At 47.7% G+C, this 20,577-nt stretch overlaps 1 protein-coding gene across 3 annotated transcripts in view; it reads right to left on the bottom strand.

The window, feature by feature from the left end:
• Positions 1-20,577, bottom strand: part of bahcc1b (BAH domain and coiled-coil containing 1b) — a 115,949-nt gene that overhangs the window by 15,276 nt on the left and 80,096 nt on the right. For 2 of the 3 annotated variants that reach the window (XM_066704480.1, XM_066704479.1), the window contains exons 6-16: positions 20,458-20,572; positions 20,098-20,306; positions 19,829-19,987; positions 17,294-17,571; positions 15,968-16,310; positions 12,153-13,058; positions 8,221-8,390; positions 7,963-8,099; positions 7,491-7,601; positions 1,030-1,156; positions 337-577 (exon numbers count right to left, since the gene is read on the bottom strand). In XM_066704480.1, the coding sequence (XP_066560577.1) occupies positions 337-577; positions 1,030-1,156; positions 7,491-7,601; positions 7,963-8,099; positions 8,221-8,390; positions 12,153-13,058; positions 15,968-16,310; positions 17,294-17,571; positions 19,829-19,987; positions 20,098-20,306; positions 20,458-20,572 (2,796 nt within the window). The remainder of the gene's footprint in view (positions 1-336; positions 578-1,029; positions 1,157-7,490; positions 7,602-7,962; positions 8,100-8,220; positions 8,391-12,152; positions 13,059-15,967; positions 16,311-17,293; positions 17,572-19,828; positions 19,988-20,097; positions 20,307-20,457; positions 20,573-20,577) is intronic. The other variant, XM_066704481.1, reaches the window with a different exon arrangement.

The raw sequence follows: 20,577 nt of genomic DNA, 5'->3' as shown, positions 1-20,577 counted from the left end.
CTTTTGATAGGTACTGACCACTGCAGACCGGGAACACCCCACAAGAGCTGCAGTTTTGGAGATGCTCTGACCCAGTCGTCTAGACATCACAATTTGGCCCTTGTCAAAGTCACTCAGATCCTTACACTTGCCCATTTTTCCTGCTTCTAACACATCAACTTTGAGGACAAAATGTTCACTTGCTGCCTAATATATCCCACCCACTGACAGGTGCCATGATAACGAGATCATCAGTGTTATTCACTTCACCTGTCAGTGGTCATAATGTTATGGCTGATCGGTGTATGTGAGCCCTGTGTTACAGTGTGTGGGTTGAGGAGTGGTCCCTGTGTTTACCTGTATCACTGTGGCCCCCAGCCTGACCTGCATGCTTTTCCTCAGGTCTGGGGAGCCCCTGTCCGCGGCCCAACCTCGGAGTAGCAGAGCTTTGGGGTGGGGGTTCCCTCCGCCGGAATGGCGTGCCTGCTGGGGCCCCCCGTTTCACCTTGGCCTTCTGCTTCAGCTGAGACACCTTCCTGGCCAGCTTGGAGCTCAGTGTCCCCTGTCGACCGCTCTGTTTGCAGCACCGTGACTTAATCTGCATGGAGAGACGGAGAGGGGTGGAAGACATCTTATACACAATTGTGGGTGGGGGGGGGGATCTCAATGTATATATGCTCAAGCAGGCCTTGAGCTGCAGGGTTAAATTTGTCTCCTTTGTCCTGAAATCCCTCATCCTTCACAGTGGATATGTCTAATAGAAAGGTTAACCTTCTTGAGCTTTTCAGTGTTCATTAATAAGTCTGGTTTAAACAGCTTTCCACAATGTATGGATAATCACGACAGGGTTATGATTTTGTAGAACAGTAACACAAGACTGAATAGGAATCTAGCATACAACCGTAATATATTACACCTTAACATAAAATACAAATTCAAAGCTGGAGACCCAACTCGAAAAACATAAAGCCAAAAACTAGAGAACTACAATTCCCAGAATGCTTTGTGTATTATTTAATGAACGAGGGATTGACTGAGACTAGGACTCACTATGAAGCTGACCTGTGCTGTGTTGAGGCGCTCAAAGCCCCGGTTGGCCAGCTTCTTCTTCTTCCTCTGGGTCTCTCCTCCGCCTCGCAGGTCCTCACACAATAGACCAAGTCCCGCCCCCAAAGACCTGCCAATCACAACAAAGCAAGGTATGCATTAGAAAAAAGGGACAAAAGAAAATTAGACAATTGGGTCTCTTTCTGGAAAAAAACACAAAACATCCTAAGTTTCTTATAGAAATGTGTAATAAACAATTCCTTTTTCGTTTTTTGTTTTTTATTTTTTTGCTTTTCTTCCTGCATCACTCTCAATAGGGGCTGGTTGAAGCCGAACTCCAGGTCAGAGGAGATGCGCAGCTGCGGCCTGGCTGGGGACTATGGGAGCCGCTCCTGAGCTCAGGGCGTGAGGACGGCCAGCCGCAGTGTGACAAATGTGATGTGACAGGGTCTCTCCCCTCCGTCGGCTCAATGCGCGGCTGCCGGGGTAATCTCACAATGACTAATTAAACAGGATTATGATTAGCGAGGCTGGCTGTTTCCCTGGCACTCTTTAGACAGCGACCCTCTTATTGCTAAAGGCTTATTTCTGTGCTTTTTACACAGGCACACCAGCCACCGAGAACAAGGTTAACCCATCCCTACCCCCGGCCGTGTGTCCCCCAACCTCCCTGGCCTCCCTCCCCTACCGCTGTGGAGCTGATCCCCCTGGAGGGTTGGGGGGTCACCAGGAGGAAGGGGCATGAATTAAACATTAAGAAATGGTATTCATTGGAAAAACTGACCCACTGCCATTTCTTTCAAATGGTTCATACATCTGTCTCCCTGAGGCTTCCTGCGTCTTTCCTCTGCAGATTGGGGTAAGTGTTCTCGAATTGAGGGTATCGTTAAGGTTTCAGATTTGATTTGATTTGTTTCAGTTTGTTAAAGAGGTATTTCCTGATCATTTACTGGAATATCTGCCTAATGATTAAGATGTATTCCAGACCTCTGTGCTAAGTATTAAGTTGCGTTTCAGTTTTGACACTCTTTCATCAAATATTATCGCAGCTGTCTTTGTTCTATGCTCTATACTGTAGTCGCTGTACCAATTAAATTCGAGGACCCTAAAAAAAAGCCCTTTGCCTGCTATGCCTTTAAAAGAAAAGCTGTTAAGTAAATCCAAAGACAACGTGGTAGACTTTGAGAATGATCAGAGAAGTGCTTCTTGAGAGACTTTTAAGTTAATGGGCTATGGAAGCCCTGCCCTGTGTGGTTTCATTAGCCCCTAGGACACGAATGTGTGTCTGGATGCTCCGAAATAAAAGAACAAATGAAGACAATGAAAAATCCCTCTCCCCAGTGTGGCTTCTCAAAGATGCTGGGAGTCCCACACTGTCCCACTTTCACCTCAGCTGTCTGAGCCTGGCAGGCCGTGCCCTGGTCTTGGCATCACTGTCACAAGGCATCACTGTCCTGAGTGAGAATGACTGACGATGAGGGATGAGGGATCGAGGCGGGCAGTGCTGAGGGATTTATGCCGCCAGAAGAAAAAAAGCCCCAGGACAGCTGGGAGCTCTGTGGAACACTGCCCAAAACAGAAAACCAGCTCTTCAGGGCTGCAAGAATCCAGGTCCACTCCAGCCAGGCCTGGTATTACTGCGCTCCACTATGATCTCCACTTTAGCCTGGTTAAAACCACATATTTTATTTATCGAATTACCTTTCAGTGCAGGTGATTGTGATGGCGTTGGATCACTACATCTGAGGCATCAACAACTCTCCTGTACATGATGTCTTTCTTCAAATGAAGAATCTCAAGACACTGTTCAAAGGAAGCTAGAGCTTACTGCTATAGTCACCAAAACTACTGAAGGACAACAACAAAAAGAGAAGGTTGATGACTAATGCTAATGAATGTGACATCTGTTTATTCCCTGCCTCGGCTACCCTGATCACACCATCCCTCCAGTACAGCCAACAGTCAGGGCCAATACTGAACAACGTACAGCAGTTCTGCAATAGAAAAGCAATTCCCTCAAAATATAGATGCTGTTACTCCTTCTTTGAAAAAAAAAAAGCATTCAAATATCGGTTACAGTTATAAATACCCCAAAAGTGCTGTGTTGGCATTCCCACATCCCCCCCACAACCAAAAACTGCTCAACCCTCACTTCCCCCACACTCTGGGGCACAGCCTGGCTGCAAGCAAGAAAAGAATGAAAAAAGAAAGAGAGAGTGAAAGAAATAGGAGTCTCAGAGGAGCCTGTCAGCTGACCTAAGCCACTAGACTGGATCAATAAACACGGACCTCTATTGACCGGCCACTCCTCACACACTCAGCCTATGGCATTTCACAGGGGCCCGACACGGAGCCCCACACCTAATCCCCTGCCCCGACTTCCATATAGCGCACATTAATCCTGAAACACCTCGGCCCCGCCCTCTGAGCACTTCCAACGGCAGCCATAAGGTGTGAGGTGGCGGCAGCGTGTTCCTTCAGAGGAGCCGCAGGCGTTTCTCCACAGAAGACCATTTCTGACCGTGTTTCAAGAAAGGGACCTAAAACAGTGAAAGCTGCCCAGGGACACAACAGGTTATGCCTTAACCGGCCCTCTTTCAAAGTCTGTATATCAGTTGGGAAAAAATAATACAAGCAATGGAAGTAATAAAACTTTGAGTTCAGATATGAACATGGCTGGAGGCAGGATTATTAACAAAAAATAACAAAATCATGTAAACCCCAATATTTCTCCTCCCTCGTTATTCCAGCTTTGCTGTTGTCTTCCATTGCCGGCTGGATTTCACCATTAAATATGTTAAGCTCTTATAAAGACCCCCCAGCCCTTCCTATGACACAAAGAACCCGAGCTGAGCTTTTTCTTACTGACAACCCAGCTGCAGTAACTCAGTACACCCAACCCCAGATCTCTGTATTGATGTCTCACATGTAGCATGAACCTAATTGTATTTACTATGAATTCTCTTTACTTTCCAGCAAGAAATCTTGCCCCATGTACGTGTCCCTCTCTTGAGAAGGTCCACACGTAGGCCCTGCCGCCCTCCGGTCCTTGGAGAAGCCCCCCTTGGCCCCTCACAGCCTGTCTCCAGGGCGCAGCGCCCATTGCGCCATTGCGGTTGATCTTTTACCCTCCTGACCTTCTGTGACCTCCGAGTCAAATGTCAGCCATGTGTCACATTCCTTCTGCTTGTGAATGGCTAGGAGTCGGGGGTGGGGGGGTGGGTAGGGAGACAGCTTTCATCAAACAGATTGCTGGAGAACTTGCAGCGCTCTAATTAGACCATCTACTTGTCAAACTGCAACACGGTAATGCAATTCTGTTTTGGGACTGATTAGGTGAAAACAGCCACTTTTTTATGCAGGTCAGCAGTGTCAATATTCCTTTCATATTAACAAAGGGAGCTTAATTACACTTCAGGATGTTAGTGTGCTAAATAGAACCAGAGCTGGGACAGGAACGTGCCGTTTCTGCATTTTCCAAATTGTGATTAAGCTGGATTTGGCTTTACACCACGCTCAAATAATAAAAGGGGAAGTCATTTTCAGAACTAGGAAATAACTTAAAATATCAATGAAGAAGTTGTTTCATGAATCCAGCTTAAGTCAATCTAACGTGACAACATTAGCTGGTTGAGATTTCCTCCAGAAGAAAATCAAGCAAGCTTTGGTCCCTGAGCAGGCCTTAGCCGAGACGCCAGCATGTGTTCATCTTTTTTGGTTCCTCTGCACTGTTGTTCGTTCCCTTGGAAAGCTCATTTTTCATTAGCTCAACATTTTGCTATTATTAAAGAGCTGAATATAAAACCAGGCTATTTTAGCTTTGTCAAAGGCAGTGTGAATATAGGTGGGGAATCGGATACAGAAAGGGTATTGAATTGGATGAATGTGTTGAGCAGAATTATCATAGTAGTGAATTGAAAGTACGTAATGTAATAAATAAATTGCAGCCCGAGACATAAGAGGAAATTAACACAGCAGAAGTGAATTAATGTTTATTACCTTTTTCTTGCTTCTGTTTGTGTTGCAGGGGGTTTCATAAATTAGCTTTTAAAGAGTTACGGTTATTCCTTTAGCTGTGAGCAATGGCAGGGAGGAAACATCCTGAAGTGTTTATGCCTTCGGTTGGCCACCAAAGACCCTGTGCGGAGTGTGACTGTTGTCATGTCTGCAATCACAGCCCGCTTTCTCATTTATTCAGGATTTGGGATCAAGGCTAGGTAGACGCTGGCTGTCACTCAGCCCCCTCCCCCGCCCCAGCGGTGCCATTCCGCCGCGGTGTCTCTCCGACCCCTGACCCCTCCATCTCTGTTGAATAGCCGTCCTCCACCATTTCCCCAGACACGAGGTTTGTCTGTCTTTCAGCTGATCGATAACCCAACAGCAGTGCACGGACAGGATCTGACAAGGTTATCGGCTATTGAAAAGTCTATTTTATGTGAGAGGAGCACATCTAGCTACACGTTGTAGGACCATGTTCTAACTGTCCAGCATAATTTAGTATCTCACTTGATACAAATGTATATCATGAGATAATAGGGGGGAAAGTAAGTAAAAGAAATCAAGGATATAATCGGTATAATTTCTGCAGGACAGGATGTCATTGAATCTTTTCACCTTATCATGCTTTTAAAGAGAAAAATACAAATTCAATAAGGTTTGGTGTGGCTTTGATTTGTACACTATCGTTTTACACTCCAACAACAGTGCTTAGTATAGAAAAATACATTTAAGATTAATCGCACAAAGTAAATAAGCAACAAGAAACCAGGAACAGATGAAATACTGCACTCGGTCCGCGAAGCGTTTCTTAAAAAATAAAATTATTGCAGCAATAAATCACTACTAAGTGTTCCCCTACTGCAGAAGTTACAGCAGAAGAGCTTGTTTTATTTGCCTTTGGGTTTATTAATTACACAAATAAGTATGGTATCAGTAATTTAGCTGTAATTATGCTCAAACCTGAGTTTTTAATTAGTGCGAGACTAATCTTAGGGCACAGTAATAAAATCAGAATTTTGTTAATCAGGTACGGTAACCTGATTTGACTGAATTATTAAAATTGCACAACAAGATGTAAACAAAGGCGGATCTTGGAGAAGTAAACACATTAATCAAAATGATAACTGAATGCCCTGACTTTCGTCAAGGCATTTTAGAGCTTAATTTTATCATATTAATATCACCAAACTGCTCGGGTCAGGAGGTGTTACAACACTTCCATATAATCAATGGAACTTGTAAATATGATTAATGGGTTGCTCCTTGTACTGATTAATCCCTTAAATTCCCTAATTTAAACTAATACGCAGTTTCCTACAGAATATATATGAATTTAATGTCTGCCGGTGACATATCCTTACACCTGTTAAACCCCCTCACAGAGCTCCATCTTAAAGTCACACTGGGCCGATGGATAAGGCTTGACCTGTGTGTATTGCCTATTTACGATTAGATATGGTCAACCTTAATGGTCAGTGAGCCAGCGACATTTTATTAATGGATTGATTTATTTCAATGTAGATGTAAATGTAAATGAAATGTAAATGTGCTGCAGAAAAATAGATGCTCAAGTACAACAAACCCCCCAATCAAATCCAATTCAATCAAGTGGATTTACTCTGCTTTTCAGGTCGTTTTACTTATCCTGTGGGGTCACTTGCACTGGTGGCTCCTGATTGTATCGTTAATGAAGATTTATTCCTATTATGATTATCAACGATCTGACACAATACTCCAGGGATCGGTTGTGCTCTGACCTTTTCCTGGGCTCTCTCAGTGTATTCAAATAACCTGAGCTCCTCTTGGTGGAGCGGGGGAGGGGGCGCACACAGACCCAGTGGCATAATAGTCAGAGGGCTGTGGATGAGCTGTTGCTAATAAATAGACCCCCGTGCAGGAACCAAACCCTTTTTTGGGTCTGAGTCTTGCACCACAGCCGTCCTCTGCTCAGCGGACTCAGGCATTCTATAAACCCTGTCACAGCAAACACACGCTTCTCCAACCTCCTCCAAATACACACCATCAGCCATTAGAATAACACCGGCACATACCAGTCACACACATTGCAACCCCCACACACAACTGCCCCCTAACATGTGGACACATCCTGCTTATGTAAGGGAATGGAAACGTCTTCTGGCTGACGAGAAACTCAAGACCTGCCGCACATGGTCTTGAGTGTGATAGTGGGAGGTGGGGGGGGCTTACGGCAACAACATGTGAAAGCGGAGGCTTGATGTGCGGGGGGTGTGATCGGAGGAGCAGGAGTCCGTAAGATGTAATTCACCGATGCTTGTCTCCATAACTAAGTGGCTATTACACCAACGGTCAGTTAGGCAGTTCATGAATCGTTAATTCTCTGTTCATAACTGGTCTATAATATAAATGGGGCAAAGCTTGCCTCAGTCTGATTTCAATGTATGTTTGTGTTCAGTTTTGTGTCAGTCTGTACACCATTTACTCACTTGACTCTCTTGGGGGCCTCTGCTGGGGCCACAGTCCCTCCAGGGGTGGACTTGCGCTTGCGGGGCCGTCCTGGCCCCCGCCGAGCAGGGCTACGGGACGTCTCCTCTTTTCTGTGGGGACAGTAAGAGTGGGATGCTAAAGGACACCTTCATAACACACAGACCTGCCTCACTGTCCTGTATTCAGCTATTGGTGTGGCATATGCAAGCAGATATGTTGCTATTGGGAGACAGGAATCACTGTGGACTCAGCTGATGGGTGCTGTTGATCAGGCTTGATGTGCTTTCATCCTGTACCAAATGCAGGTGGTAGATATTTTGGGGGTGAAGCAGAGGCTATTATTGCAGTCCTAGATCCTGTTTTATGATGTCATAAAATACTATTATAGAGAGTGGGTAGTGGGTGGGCAGTCTGCTGTGCTCTGACCAGACCCTGCTCTGATTTGTGGACCCTGATCGGATGTGTGCTCACTGGTGGTCGTGCTTCCTCTGCAGCCTGGCCAGCTCCCGCTGCTTCTCCTTGTAGCGCCGCTGCAGTTCTGCCAGCCTGACCCGCATGGCCAGCTCCTGCCCATCCATGGCCTCCATAGCGCTCTTCACTGGACACACCTGGGACGGACACAGCCAGCATCACTGCAGAGCTCCCAGACACACGTCCTCACACACACACACTCACACACTCACGCGTGCTGTGTTTGTATGGTTTCATCCTGCAACACTCCATGCTCACCGGCTCATGTCGTGGCGTCCAGCTGAACTTCCTTCGCAGGTTGAGAGCACGCCGCACTGGGCAGTGCCGCCCTAGGCCCACCCCGCTGCCCCCCAAGGAGCCCATCTCCAGAGAGCGAGCGGCTGCCAACGTAGCCAGGCTCTGCAGGTCAAAGATCAACAGCTCCTCCCCTGCGACACAAAACGACAACGCAAAGAAAACATTTACTTTTAATTACCAGACACAAGCCACAAGAACCCTCAGAGTTCTGGGAAAGGGGAGGCAGCGATCCCTTTAAGTAAACATTTTCTGGCATGCTTGAAGATTTTTTCCTTTTTTTGGCGCGCACCAAACAGGGATGCATGTTTACGGGCTCTGTACAACGCGTCTGTATGCTGGAATGTATGCACAGTTCTGCTGAGTGAACCGTGTGAAATCCGTCTTTTTTTTTAAATGCATCCCTTGGTACTAATCATCTGGAGCTGTCAAACACATTATCGTGAAGGGGGCTTAAATATGGGGTGGGGAACTGCGACTTCCACGTCTTGCTGTTTCGCTGGAGTAATGAGAATCTGTGTGAGCAGCGCTTAAAGCAACTGAACAGACGTGGTGTTTCTTGTCCCGTTTCTACTCCCTTTCCTTTACGTAAATCGAGCAAAAACAGGCTTGGCGAGTCCATGCTCGGGAGCCCCGTAACTACAGATGTGGCACTGTGCTCGGGAGCGAAGGCGCACACATCTGCCGCTCTGTGCAGGCCATTCATACACAAACCAGAGCCCACTAAACGTATACAGTTTCCACAGCATCTCTTTCATACAGTGAACAATGATGATAGCTATTAACTAGGAGCTTATCTGCATGCCCTCGCCCCAGCGAGCCAGGAGGACTGCACGCGAGAGGTTACTTTGCATTTATCACTGTCATTAAGACAGGAGACTTGCTCACAGGCCCAGTAATCAAATGAGCCTTGAATATTCATGGCAGCGCAGCCTGGCCCCCGGACACACTGGAGATTGTACGGCTCTCTGTTGAATTACAGGCATGTTATGTTCTCGGTTTTCTGCAATCACTCTAGCCTGACTGTGGCGTCAGGCGGTGGAGAGAAAGCGAGAGAGAGAGGGAGAGGGGGAGGAGGGTCTGGGCTGGTGAGAGGGGGGCACAGTGAGAGGCGAAGTGTTTATTAAGCTATCTATTTATTCTCAAACATGCCCTCATTACTGACATGGAAAGAGTCCAATTTGTAGAACACAAACTCAAAAAACATAGAAAAACAGTGTTCTTGTGGGATGTGTATGCGCAGACACACACAGACCCCTTGTGGGCGCGTCGATTCGACCACACCATTGTCTGAACCATTCCAGCGGATTGCTGTTGTTCACTGAGCCCTGAAACTCTTTTCATTGACGTTATTAAAACTGCATCTTCAAGCACTCGGAGTCGGATATTGAAGTGGGAGACAAGACAGCGGCCCTATAAAACCTTGGGCACTGGGACTCCTGAAATAGATGGGTCTGCAGCCGTCTACAGTCTCAGAGACAGCGCTGGAGAGAGGCACCTGAGACCGTGTGGGCAAGAGGAGGAGACAGCAACGGCTTCTCGCCTCGGCAGACTTAGAGTCCAGGCTAAAAACAAACGCTCAGATCCGCTTCATCTCGGGGCACCACAAGAGAGCGGTCCGGGGCGGCACTCGTCCTTGATCAGAGAGGTCAAATGATGTCAGCGGAGAACAAACAAAGCCGTGATGTCAGCGGCTGGCCGGGCTAGGGTTTCCTCACCTGGCTGACATCAGCCCTCCCGGATTAGCAACCGTGGCCGGGCCAAAATCGATGCCTTCCGTCCACGGGGCTAATGAGACCGGGCGAGATGATTGAGGAGACGGGGACCATTGCATCATCTCGAGCAGAGGGGAAGGAGGAGGGATGCAGGGTTGCAATCTGCCTAAAAGCTGTAGTAACAGGGCCTGCGAGGTCCCGTGGGAGAATGCACTTAATTTCGGGACATGATGGAGGGGCAGGCGGATCGACCTGAAGGGCGCAGCTACTGAAATCCTAAATTAAACTCCTCCCCCCGGCAGAGCGGACTTTCTGTCTCTGAAAAACGTCTATGGCATGAAATGTGCTTCACTTTTGAAATAGGTTTAATCTGTGGCACATAATTTGTAAGGAGATTCATGAATAAGTGACAGATTACATTTTTGTGGAACAGGTTTTGTAATTATTTTCCTTTTTTATGCTATGTGTGTTCTCCTTTCTTTTTTGGAAGCTACAATTGCTTGGGAGATTATACCTTTACCATAAATACAGCAGTTTGAAAACAAACACTGATACGGGGGGGTGGTGGGGGAGAAAAAAAGTCTTTAGGGATCACTTAAAAGCCTCTAGGATGTTAATGTAAATAAAAACATAATTTTTCAATGGAAAGGGAAAAAACACAATACCCTTAGAAGAAAAGCTTTTTAAGGCATTTTAAACAATAGGGCCTAATTAGGAAGCTAATACTCCCAAGTTGAATACAGATCAGCTGGTTTTAAAATTACATGACTGTGGTTCTCCCAATACTTCTCAAGAGTGGTTTTAAAAATAACAGTCAAGTTCGTTTTTTTTTTATTAAAGCTTATTAAATTTATCAAATAGCTTTAAAGAAATAAAAAAAAGAAAACAGAGCCCTCGTGAGCCGATCTGAACTGGGAGGCGAGGGTCCAATATGTTATACCCCGGAGGAGACGCTAATATTAGAAAAGTCTTTTAAGATGTTCTGTAGCTCTTTAAAACATGTCCAAACACAGCTTAAAACAAACTGCACATGGAATCTCAGGGGGTGTTTTGAACCTAAAAGGCTAAAAAACATTTGATCCATCCACTGGTAACACAAACTGCTTTCTAGGCCCAGGAGTGCGCGGTTCTGTGAGAAAAGCAGGAAGGAAGCCGGCCGGTCGGTCCCTGGCTGTTCTCAGAGGGGGGGGATTGGCTTCCACTTCGGAGGTCAGTTTAGTGACACGGTCCCATGGCAGACTGGGGTCTGGACTGTACTCCTGGCAGTGTCAGTTTAAGGGGGGGTTGTGTGTGTTTGGAGTGGTGTTGGGGGTGGACAGGGGGGTTGTTATCTCCCAAATGCACACAGGCTGCAAACTGTTTCAGTTGAAAAACTATTTTCAGGCTTCTTTTTTTTTTTTCTTTCACGCTAAAGCAAAACAAACTAAAGGCCCCGACGCTCTCCTATAAATATCACAGACTGGAGGAGAAAGAGACAATCGGACGGAGAGGGGCGGGTGTCTTGGTGGCTGGCGTGGACAGTGTCAGGCTTGGGGTTGCCTACGTTAGACCCCCAAGGACCCCCAAGGACCCCCAAGTCCTCGCTTAAGGACAAACATGCCTTTCAGTTTGTACTGTATGTCTAAACTGAAAACTTGGGATGGGTAACTGGGTTAGCATCCTTCTGAACACAGTTTTCAGCTTTGACTATTTCCAGTCTACTTCAGATAGTTAAGGCAGAAGATCCTACTTAGTTTAATTTCAGAGACAAACACAGAGGAAGGCACATCTGTGATACAGACTTTTTTTAATACTAAATAGTGTATTGTTGTGTATTCTTTCTATGGTTTATTCTGACACTGACACTAAGCCTCCCCAGCTGATTAAAAAAAGTCCTTAGCAAGACAAAGGACAATATTCAGATTGGAAAACCATATGAATTCAAAACTAAAATTTCTGTTCAAAACACATTTTCTTCATCAACTGATGCCCTACAGCAGCAGCCACCTCCTGTCCTAAATCTTTACTAACGGCCTGTTTCTGCTTGTGACTGCCGACTAAATTTAAGCCACCATAAATTCTAGAGACCCAAAAGCAAATGAGTCTGGCAGCCAGTGTCTCGGCAGCTGCGTTCTCCGGCGCGGTGACGCGGCGCGGTGTGAGTGTGCACTGCTGGCTGCCTGTCCCGGGGCTCCGGCTCACCTTGGCTGTGTCCTGCGCTCTTCCGGCGCTGCTGCAGCTCCAGGTCTGCCAGCTCGCTCAGCAGCTCCATGCCGCGGGTGCTGAGGCCGGGCTGTGCGCCGCAGGACAACAGCTGGGTTTTGTGTGGAAGAGGGGGGGCGTCTTTCTCTGCACAGAGGGCGGCCGCGATCAGCAGCTCCAGGCTGCTGCTGGGGACAGGTGACCAGTCTGTCGGAGAAGAGGTGGGGGCCCAGACCTCCGAAGGCCTGTGGCTGGGGGTGTCAGACTGGGGGGGAGGTGGGCTGCTCAGCAGTTCCACAGAGGCTTCACTGGGGGTTTTCCTCCCACAGTCCAGGGCTGCTTCATCGCCTGCCTCTTCGGCAGGGGGGATGTCAGCGGGGCTGCAGGGAGCCGTGTCCTCGTACACCTCCTCCTCTCTCTCCTCTGAGCCTCCTTCATTCTCGTCCTCTTTCTCCTGCTCCGCCCGTCTCTCCTCGGCCAGGCTGCTCTCTCCTTCGCACTCCAAGGAGACCCCTGCGTTCGGCTGAGCCGCGGAAGGAGAGACGGGGGGTGAGGGGCAGGGGGCGGGGGTCTCCAAGATCTGCCCCTCAGCTACCGTGCAGGTGAACAGCCCACCCTGCTCCAGCTCAGTGGGCGTGCAGCAGCTCACAGTCTCACCCCCTTCCACACCCCCCCCAGACTCCACCGTTTTAGGCTCCTCCTCCACCTCTAATATCCGCATTGGGGTCACGACCTCTTCACACTCAGACTCCTCCCCCACTGAGGGGAGTGGCCTGGGGGTGGGCTCGGCCGGCTCCGCCTGCACGGCCTCCAAGTCAGCTGGCTCTGCCAATCGCACGTCCTGGGGGGTGGGGCCTCTGCTGTAGCCCATGGGGATGGCTGGGTAAGTGTATCCAGGTGGCAGGTCTAGAAGGAGGAAATGAAAGACAAGAAAAACTAACTTCAGTCGCTGAGGATACATCCAGACAGATATCTGTGTAAACACTGAATTCCAAACTGCACAAAATTTGGCATGCGTTTCCATAATATATGCTGTGTGTATTGTTTTGAAAATGCGCATCTGGTCAAGTCTGGATAGGGTCTTCCGTTGCTAGTGCTTGACATCTGTTGAGGAGCCGTGGTGAGTTACAGAGGAAGTACTGAGTGTCAGGGAGGTGCTTGTACAGCCACTGTACACTTACTCCCAAATATACGAGCACTGTGTGTTTACACCACAATCCAGGCTTTGTGTCACTGTAATCGCATGAAACATATCAGACCAAAGAATCGATCACTACAGCAGGAAGGCCAGACAAACATCAACCAGTCAGGCTTTCACAGATAGGAGACATTATGTGTTATTAAGTGGACAGAATAGTAATATAGGCCGCACTAATGGGCCAAGGAAAGAAGGGCTGGACATTTCATAGGAAAATACATTACATCTATTTTGTTATAGATTTATTTTTCAAAAAGTATCAATCTATGTGTATCTTTGTATGTTTATGTTGTGTCTGTTTGCAAAGTATGTCAGCGTTTGTGTTATGACATGCGAGGTATGGGAATGTGCAGATTTGTGTGATATGATATGTCGCATACTCGTGTGTACATGCAGCTGTGTGTGTTTGTGTGTGTGCGTGTAACTGAGTGTGTGTAATATTTATGTCCACGTAGATGAGATTGTCTGTTTCGGCTCAGTCAGAGTACATGGCTGAGCTGGTGTGTGTGTGTGTGGTTGTGTCTGTGTGTTTGTGTGTGTGTGTTTGCTGAGCTGCGGCCCAGGCTGGATATTGATGACACCGTGGTGTCTGGGTGTGATTGCAGAGCCAGCCCTGTCACCCCATGAGCCGTGTTATTGATGGTATCCATCCGCCCCCCTGACAACGCCGCCAGATGAATGTGTATCCTTCCGCTCCCGCCCGCTCAAGGACCCCTGAAGGATAAGGAGGCCCTGTCTGCAATCTCTCTGACCTCCCCTCCTCCTTGCCTGTCTCCCCCACTCACTCTCCCTCCCTCCCTCCCCGAGCTTTCACACAGTCAGCACAAGACACAGCCACAGTTCGCACAAAAACTTCTTCCCAGGCATAACAAGGTGCAGGTTTTCATTACCACTCAGTTTTTTTATGATGAGAAATTCAGTTTTTATTCATATTCATATTGTGCCAACAAATAATAAGAATAATACAAAATAAATTCTACAAAACCCCACACACAACCTTATACTCTGTCTCTTCCAGGCCCGAGCCCTCACAATCTCATATCCGTCTCCATCACTAACCTTCCCCTCCTATTGGACTCTCTCTCTTCGGGGGAAGAAGAGGAGGGCTCTCTTGATTACCTAACCTTGAGAATGGTTAGGAGACATTCCAGCTTTCATGACTTGCACTTTGTTTGGGATGAGACGGGAGCACTGGGAGGAGGAGGACGACTCTGGCTCTTTGAATGTGTGATTTGAAATGAAGCAGCCTCTCATTTTAATTATGCCCTGGCACCTCCTTTTGCTGTGGCATGCTAAAAACACACTCCCTGCCAATTTGCCATACGCTAATAATTAAAAATAAGGCTGACTGTCCCATGCAGCTGAGAATGGGGTGTTTTTTTTTTTTTTACTTAATTACCGAAGTCATAATACTGGAGAGCTGAGAGTCGGATATTCCTCAGTAGCTTATTAGGAGTAGAACAAGGAGTTAAATATAGACAGATCAGGCCTCCCCGGTGACGAACCTTTCTAAACCCTCTGCTTAGCCTCGGGATGAACGCTAAAGCATTGAGGTGGCTCGTTCAAATCCAGCCTATACCTCTCTAACAGACACTCGTTGTACCAGAGGGGGTGCCTAATCGACTGATCGTGGCTGTGGTCAGCAAATAGCGTCAGATTTTAAGATTCTCAACCCTTCACGTGCCAGTGTCTCTGCACCCGTCAGAGCCCCAAGATGTGTCAGAGTTACAGAATAACAATCGGTTGTGTTTGAAACCGGAAGGCAGAAAATGGAAACCAGCACGTCTCATTACGAGGCTCTTGGGAGAGAATCAGAGTGCTGAAAGCAGCTGTCCTGACGTGACCATAAGAGAGCTGCGCAGGTTCACACATCATAGCAGGGACACGTGTCTGTGGACAGCGGTCTCCCACTGTCTCACCCTTTGCTAAAGCGTCACTGGAAGTCCTCCAGTGCTCACGTGTTACTGTGATTGGCAGGTCAAGTAAATCCTGATTGGATCGGGCCATTGACATCCCTGCTGGAGTGTAAACAAACTGAACTACACAGACATAAGCAGATTCTGCGAGATGCACATCTGCAGTACAAGGTTTCTTCCATTTCATAAGCAAACCCTGAACCCTGCCTTTGCACTTCTAAACAAGCAAGAGATTAGTTGTTGCCGTTTTCCCAATTCACAGAGGGCAGTCTTTATGATTCACCATTCAGAGCTTTTTCTGAGATTCTCTACTTGTGGAAAAATCAGCAGGATTTAGTGGTATTCCCTGCTTTTACCAAGGCTTTTGCTACCTTGTAATCATTTACGAAAAGGTCCTCCTGGTGGCAGCAAGAACATTGCGGTTCCTGACACCAATGCTATCAAGGGAGAGTCTTAAAACTATAGACAGACGAGTCAACAATGGTGATCATCGGAGCATTGCTGAGCAGGATTGCTGATCAAAGCGCCATCAGTCACAGAGGACAAACCGTGTGTGCGACGGATTGCTTGTTGACTAAGGTATCGGCTCAATATTTTCAAATTATGCTAAAATGACAATGAAGATGCGTTTTGGAGGTCTGGTTGACTCCAGTATCGAACAGGCCACAGATCAGTGGGTTTGAAGACATGTCAGCTCTTACCAGGCTCCAGGGATTGTGGGTAGTCCTGCGGTGGCTGCCCTTCCCCTCTCTTATCCTGCGACTCCGCCCCCTTGGAGGCGTGGGGAGGGGCCGGGCTCAGAGCGGGGGAGCGGGGGGCGGCAGCCGGGCTGGGGGCGGGGCATGGGGTGCAGGGAGTGCTCTTGGGGTGCGGCCGTAGGGACGGGGAGCGACAGCAGGGAGACAGCCTGGCGCCACAGGCCCCTGGAGAAGGAACACTTTTGTTGGAAGGGGCAAAGGAGAAAGGCTTGGCAGTCTTAGGGGTCCTGGGCTGGGACAGCAAGTCATCCAGCTCCATGTGGGGGTCCTCTGGCTTCCGCTGTGCCTGCAGATACAAAATAATGGGTATAAAATGTTACTTGGAGAACTGCACTGGAACACTGGAACAGAAACAAGAAAGAAAGAAAGAAAGAAAAGTAGGGCTATTTTTATTTTCCACAGGAGTCTCAATTTCAGAAGATGGCAAGACACAAATCATTAACACCTGACGAGAAGCCAAGTAAAATACTATTGCTGCTCTACATTTTGACATGTGTGTCCGGTATACAGTCATCAACTACTGGCTGTTAACTTCAAGGCAGTGCAGGAGACACGGACCGTACGCCATGACATACAGGCCCCAACCTCCTCAGATCGGTCATGCAAAACTTCCCCAGAAAAATGTCAAGAGTCCGGGGAATGTGTGAAGCCAATCAGGAACATTAAAATGATCTAAAGACCATTGGCACTCAACACTGTTTTGTTCACTTTTTACAGTAATGGCTGTAACATTTTAAAAGTATTACGTGTTTTTCTCAGCATTTGATTTTCCCTGAAGTAAAACCAAGTATTACAAAACCGTAGTGTTCTGCAAACTGCCAAAGTAGACAGAGTGCACAGAGTTGCTATGTGATACTTGTTCAGGGGAAACATGAACATGAACTTTGGCATCTTTCAGCACAATGCCTGCCTATTGTGTCGTTGTGTGGATTTAATTTCACAACAATGTGAAGCAACTGCTGGTGCCAGCGGCCTGCAGACATGACCGAAATACTATTAAAATCTGAAAGCCGTGTTAGGAGTGACAGCGCTTGCGTAGCATCTGCTGGGTGGCAGTGGGTACAGCGACTTCAGGGCATCTCTAGCACTCAAAGTAGTGCATTGGCAGTGGGTCTGCACGGATTCTTGTCTGTTTTTTGTCTGGAGGTGCAATAATTGTGTTGTGGCTCAGAGGCCGGGCAGAACGCAGAATAACTGAGTGTCTGCTTGGTGTTACGGGGGGGGTACTTCTGCTCTCTGGTCTAGATTGAGGGTAGTGTGTGCCGTTACCTGGGAGTGGATGTGCCTGTGCTGTAACTCCATGGCCTGAGCTGCCCGGTGCTGCTGCTGCTGCTGCTGCTGCTGTTGGTGTTGCTGCTGCTGCTGCTGTTGCTGTTGCTGTTGCTGTTGCTGATGCTGATGCTGTTGGTGCTGATGCTGCTGCAGTGCGTAGAGCTCCTGTTGCCGTAGAAACTGTGAGCGGGAATACACGGTGGGGTGCTGCATATGAGAGGTGGGCCCTCGGGTGCCGTACACAGGGGGCCACAGCGAGGGCTGCTCCATCACGTCTGTGGGGAGAGAGGAGACTTGTCAGCACATGGTGCCGACGGGCACAGGGGCCACACTCACACACGGCTCAGTGGGCCAGGGTCCTCACTAAAGAGGCTTACTAAAGACCTAAAACGAGGACTGGTGCTTCATTTCCATTTCATCTCCCCGAGCTTCTCTGTTTTTTTTGTCCTCCACTGGGTGAGTGTGAGTTATGAAATTAATATGCATGTCTTTTTTATCAGCCCACTTAATGCAGGATGGATAAGCGCTCCAATGTGCATTTTTATGCAGGAAGTCTGTCAAAATTAACCTTACAGTAAGTAAAGACACGCTGCGGAGAAACATGTGTTGCAGAGAACTCAGTGGAGCTCCGAGCCGTTTTGTTTTGATGATGTTTTTCGAGTTGTGCCCCTGATTGTTTTCAGGGGTTAAGTCCCTCTTGCCTGATCAAAGTCCCAAGGTTCACAATAGCTGCCAAACAATGCTGCTGAAGCATGATTACATAAACAGGACAGTCAGCTGATACAACCAAGATGCGTTTGTTTTTTTTACCATGGAACCACAGCACAGTTAAGTTGATAAAGAGTTACACTGGAAATGATTAAAACAAAAGATAGTCACACTAATATTTATCTAACTAAAGGATAACCCCAATGTAAGCATGTTCACTCGAGCTGAATTAGACATGAATATTGTTGCAGCCACGGTCACTGTGTAAACATATAAGTAGCTTCATTCCCGCTGCCTATCAAGATAACTGTATCCTCTCTATACGTTCAAAAAAATTAAATCAACGCCATGTTTTTACATCAGCCTGTATCACGCTGTCATGAGAAGGCAGCCCAAAACCGTGAGATGCTGGGTCAGGGTCCAGTGGGCAGCCTTAATGAGATAGACAAGACTATTCAAGATCAGGGTCTGTGAAGGCCTGCTCGCCCACAGAGCTGCAGCACTTGGATACACACTGTCTGCTCTGGAGATTTACTCTGTGAAAACTGTAATTATTAATTAACTAATTAAATAAATAAGTAATAAAACAGTCCAGCTGAAAGAAAACCCTGCCCTCTAACAAGAGTTGCTAATGGGCAGAATGCTAGGCCTTTGCCAGAGCCTCCCTCACACAACACCCACCCCCTGCCCCCACACAGAACAAGGCCGTGGCACATAGGCCGAACGAGGCCGGTTCCCACGTTTCTGAAAATCCCAAGTCCCCAACCGTGATGCTGGAGAGCCATTATGAGTCGTAGGTTTACAGCCGCTGTGCAGTTTTCTGATAAAACATTTCAAGCCTTGAGATCCAGCCCACGGCTTTTTCCAACACAACGCTTAGTGGCGTATTTATTAAGGTGCACGCTGATCCTAACCCTCCCATCAACCTCAAACCCCCCCCACCCTGTCTCTCCTCCCCTTCCCATGCGGCACCAGGGACCTTTGTGTTCTAAAAGATTACCCTGACTTGGCTAATGTTTCCCTGGGGAAGGGTTCTGTGGATGCACTTCCCCCTTCTGCTGGAACTCCTATAGAGCGAGGAAGGAAATGTGCCACTAAAGACTGAAAAACTAATTAAATTTCACAGCCTGTTTGCTAAACAGGGGGCGCACAGACTGCAGATCAGTTTAAAAAAAAGAAAGAAAAAAAAAAAATCCCCCTGTTGTCAAGTGTGTTTATTTACGTTGGGAGACACAGGAGGATTACACGGTGTTTCCACTCAGGACAGGGGCTCCTCCCTGATGGGTGGGGTAGGAAATCAACAGGAAGGGGCCAGACAGGGCTGTCGGTGGGCTGCTATGTTTGTGCATGGAGTACAATCGGCTATTATCATCTGCTGGTAATTATTTAACTTTGAGCTGTCGCACGTTCACATGCAGAAGACGCTTCCAAATCAGAAGTTTATTTATAAGACAAAACACAACACACAAACCTTTCTCTGTTTCAAAACTGAGAGTAATTATTGCACACAAGCATCTGTAGAGTCGGTGCCACGGCGGTTTAAACAGAATGGATCGCCACGTGTGACTACGCATTTGATTATGTTGAAAAATGTTGTCTGTGAACTGACTCGACATGTTTAAATAATAAATAATCGACAGAAATAGGTGGAGGATTTCCTCTTATGGGGAAAACAAGAAATGGGGGAAAAGGGAAACAGGACATGCCAAACTTTAAGTAAATAAATAAATAAATCTGTTAGCTGTGATTATTCTGTTGATTTTGGCTTGCTGCCTGATATAAGAGGTGGGTAGTGGGCAGAGAGGAACAGAGGGAGCACTGTACCAAGGTGGTGGGCGGCGGGGTGGGTGGCGGGCTCCGTGGGCAGCACGACCAGCTGGGCGGAGGGGTCCTGGGGCATGGGCAACACTGGCTGCAGGGGGCTGGGCATCGCCGTGGAGAAACCAGGGGGCAGGTTCTGGTGCAGAGCTGCATGGCTGATCCCTGCAGACAGGAGGCATTACACGTGGGGGGGGGGTCAGGGTGAGGACAGTCAACACACAGTAACAAATGTCACAAAGAGTAATAAAAGCAAAAGGCAAGTCTTCACTGACCATAAGAGTGTCCCGGCATCCATAAAGAGGGGCTTCCTGTCCGTGGCATCCAATGGTGATGAGCCGGATGGGCGTGTGCTGCGGGGTCAGCTCCTAATTGGCTAGCTTGCAAAGAAGTTCCGCCTGGCACCATGAGGTGGGAGGTGAGGTCACCATGGCAACTGCTAGAGGGATGGATCCTGGCAAATTCTACTCGATCCTTGTTGTCCCTGGATGAAAAAAGTAATATATATATAAAAATTAAATATAACATGGAAAACCAAGTGAAGAGAGTGCTGGAATCATGCGACTGTATAAGAACGGAAAATTCTATCAAAGAACGTACGAGTTTGATGGACCATCGAACGGACACACACTGACCTGATGAGCAGCTCTCGGTCACGGTCCAGGCAGGGCAAGCCCAGCGGGTCCTCACACAGCCTCTTCCGGTCCTCCTCGCCATCGGGGTCCAGAGGGAACACTGAGCGTGGCATTCCTGAG

Source organism: Amia ocellicauda, chromosome 5 (assembly GCF_036373705.1).
Source record: "Amia ocellicauda isolate fAmiCal2 chromosome 5, fAmiCal2.hap1, whole genome shotgun sequence".
Taxonomy (NCBI): Eukaryota; Metazoa; Chordata; class Actinopteri; order Amiiformes; family Amiidae; genus Amia; species Amia ocellicauda.
This window is presented reverse-complemented; position numbering and strand designations above follow the sequence as displayed.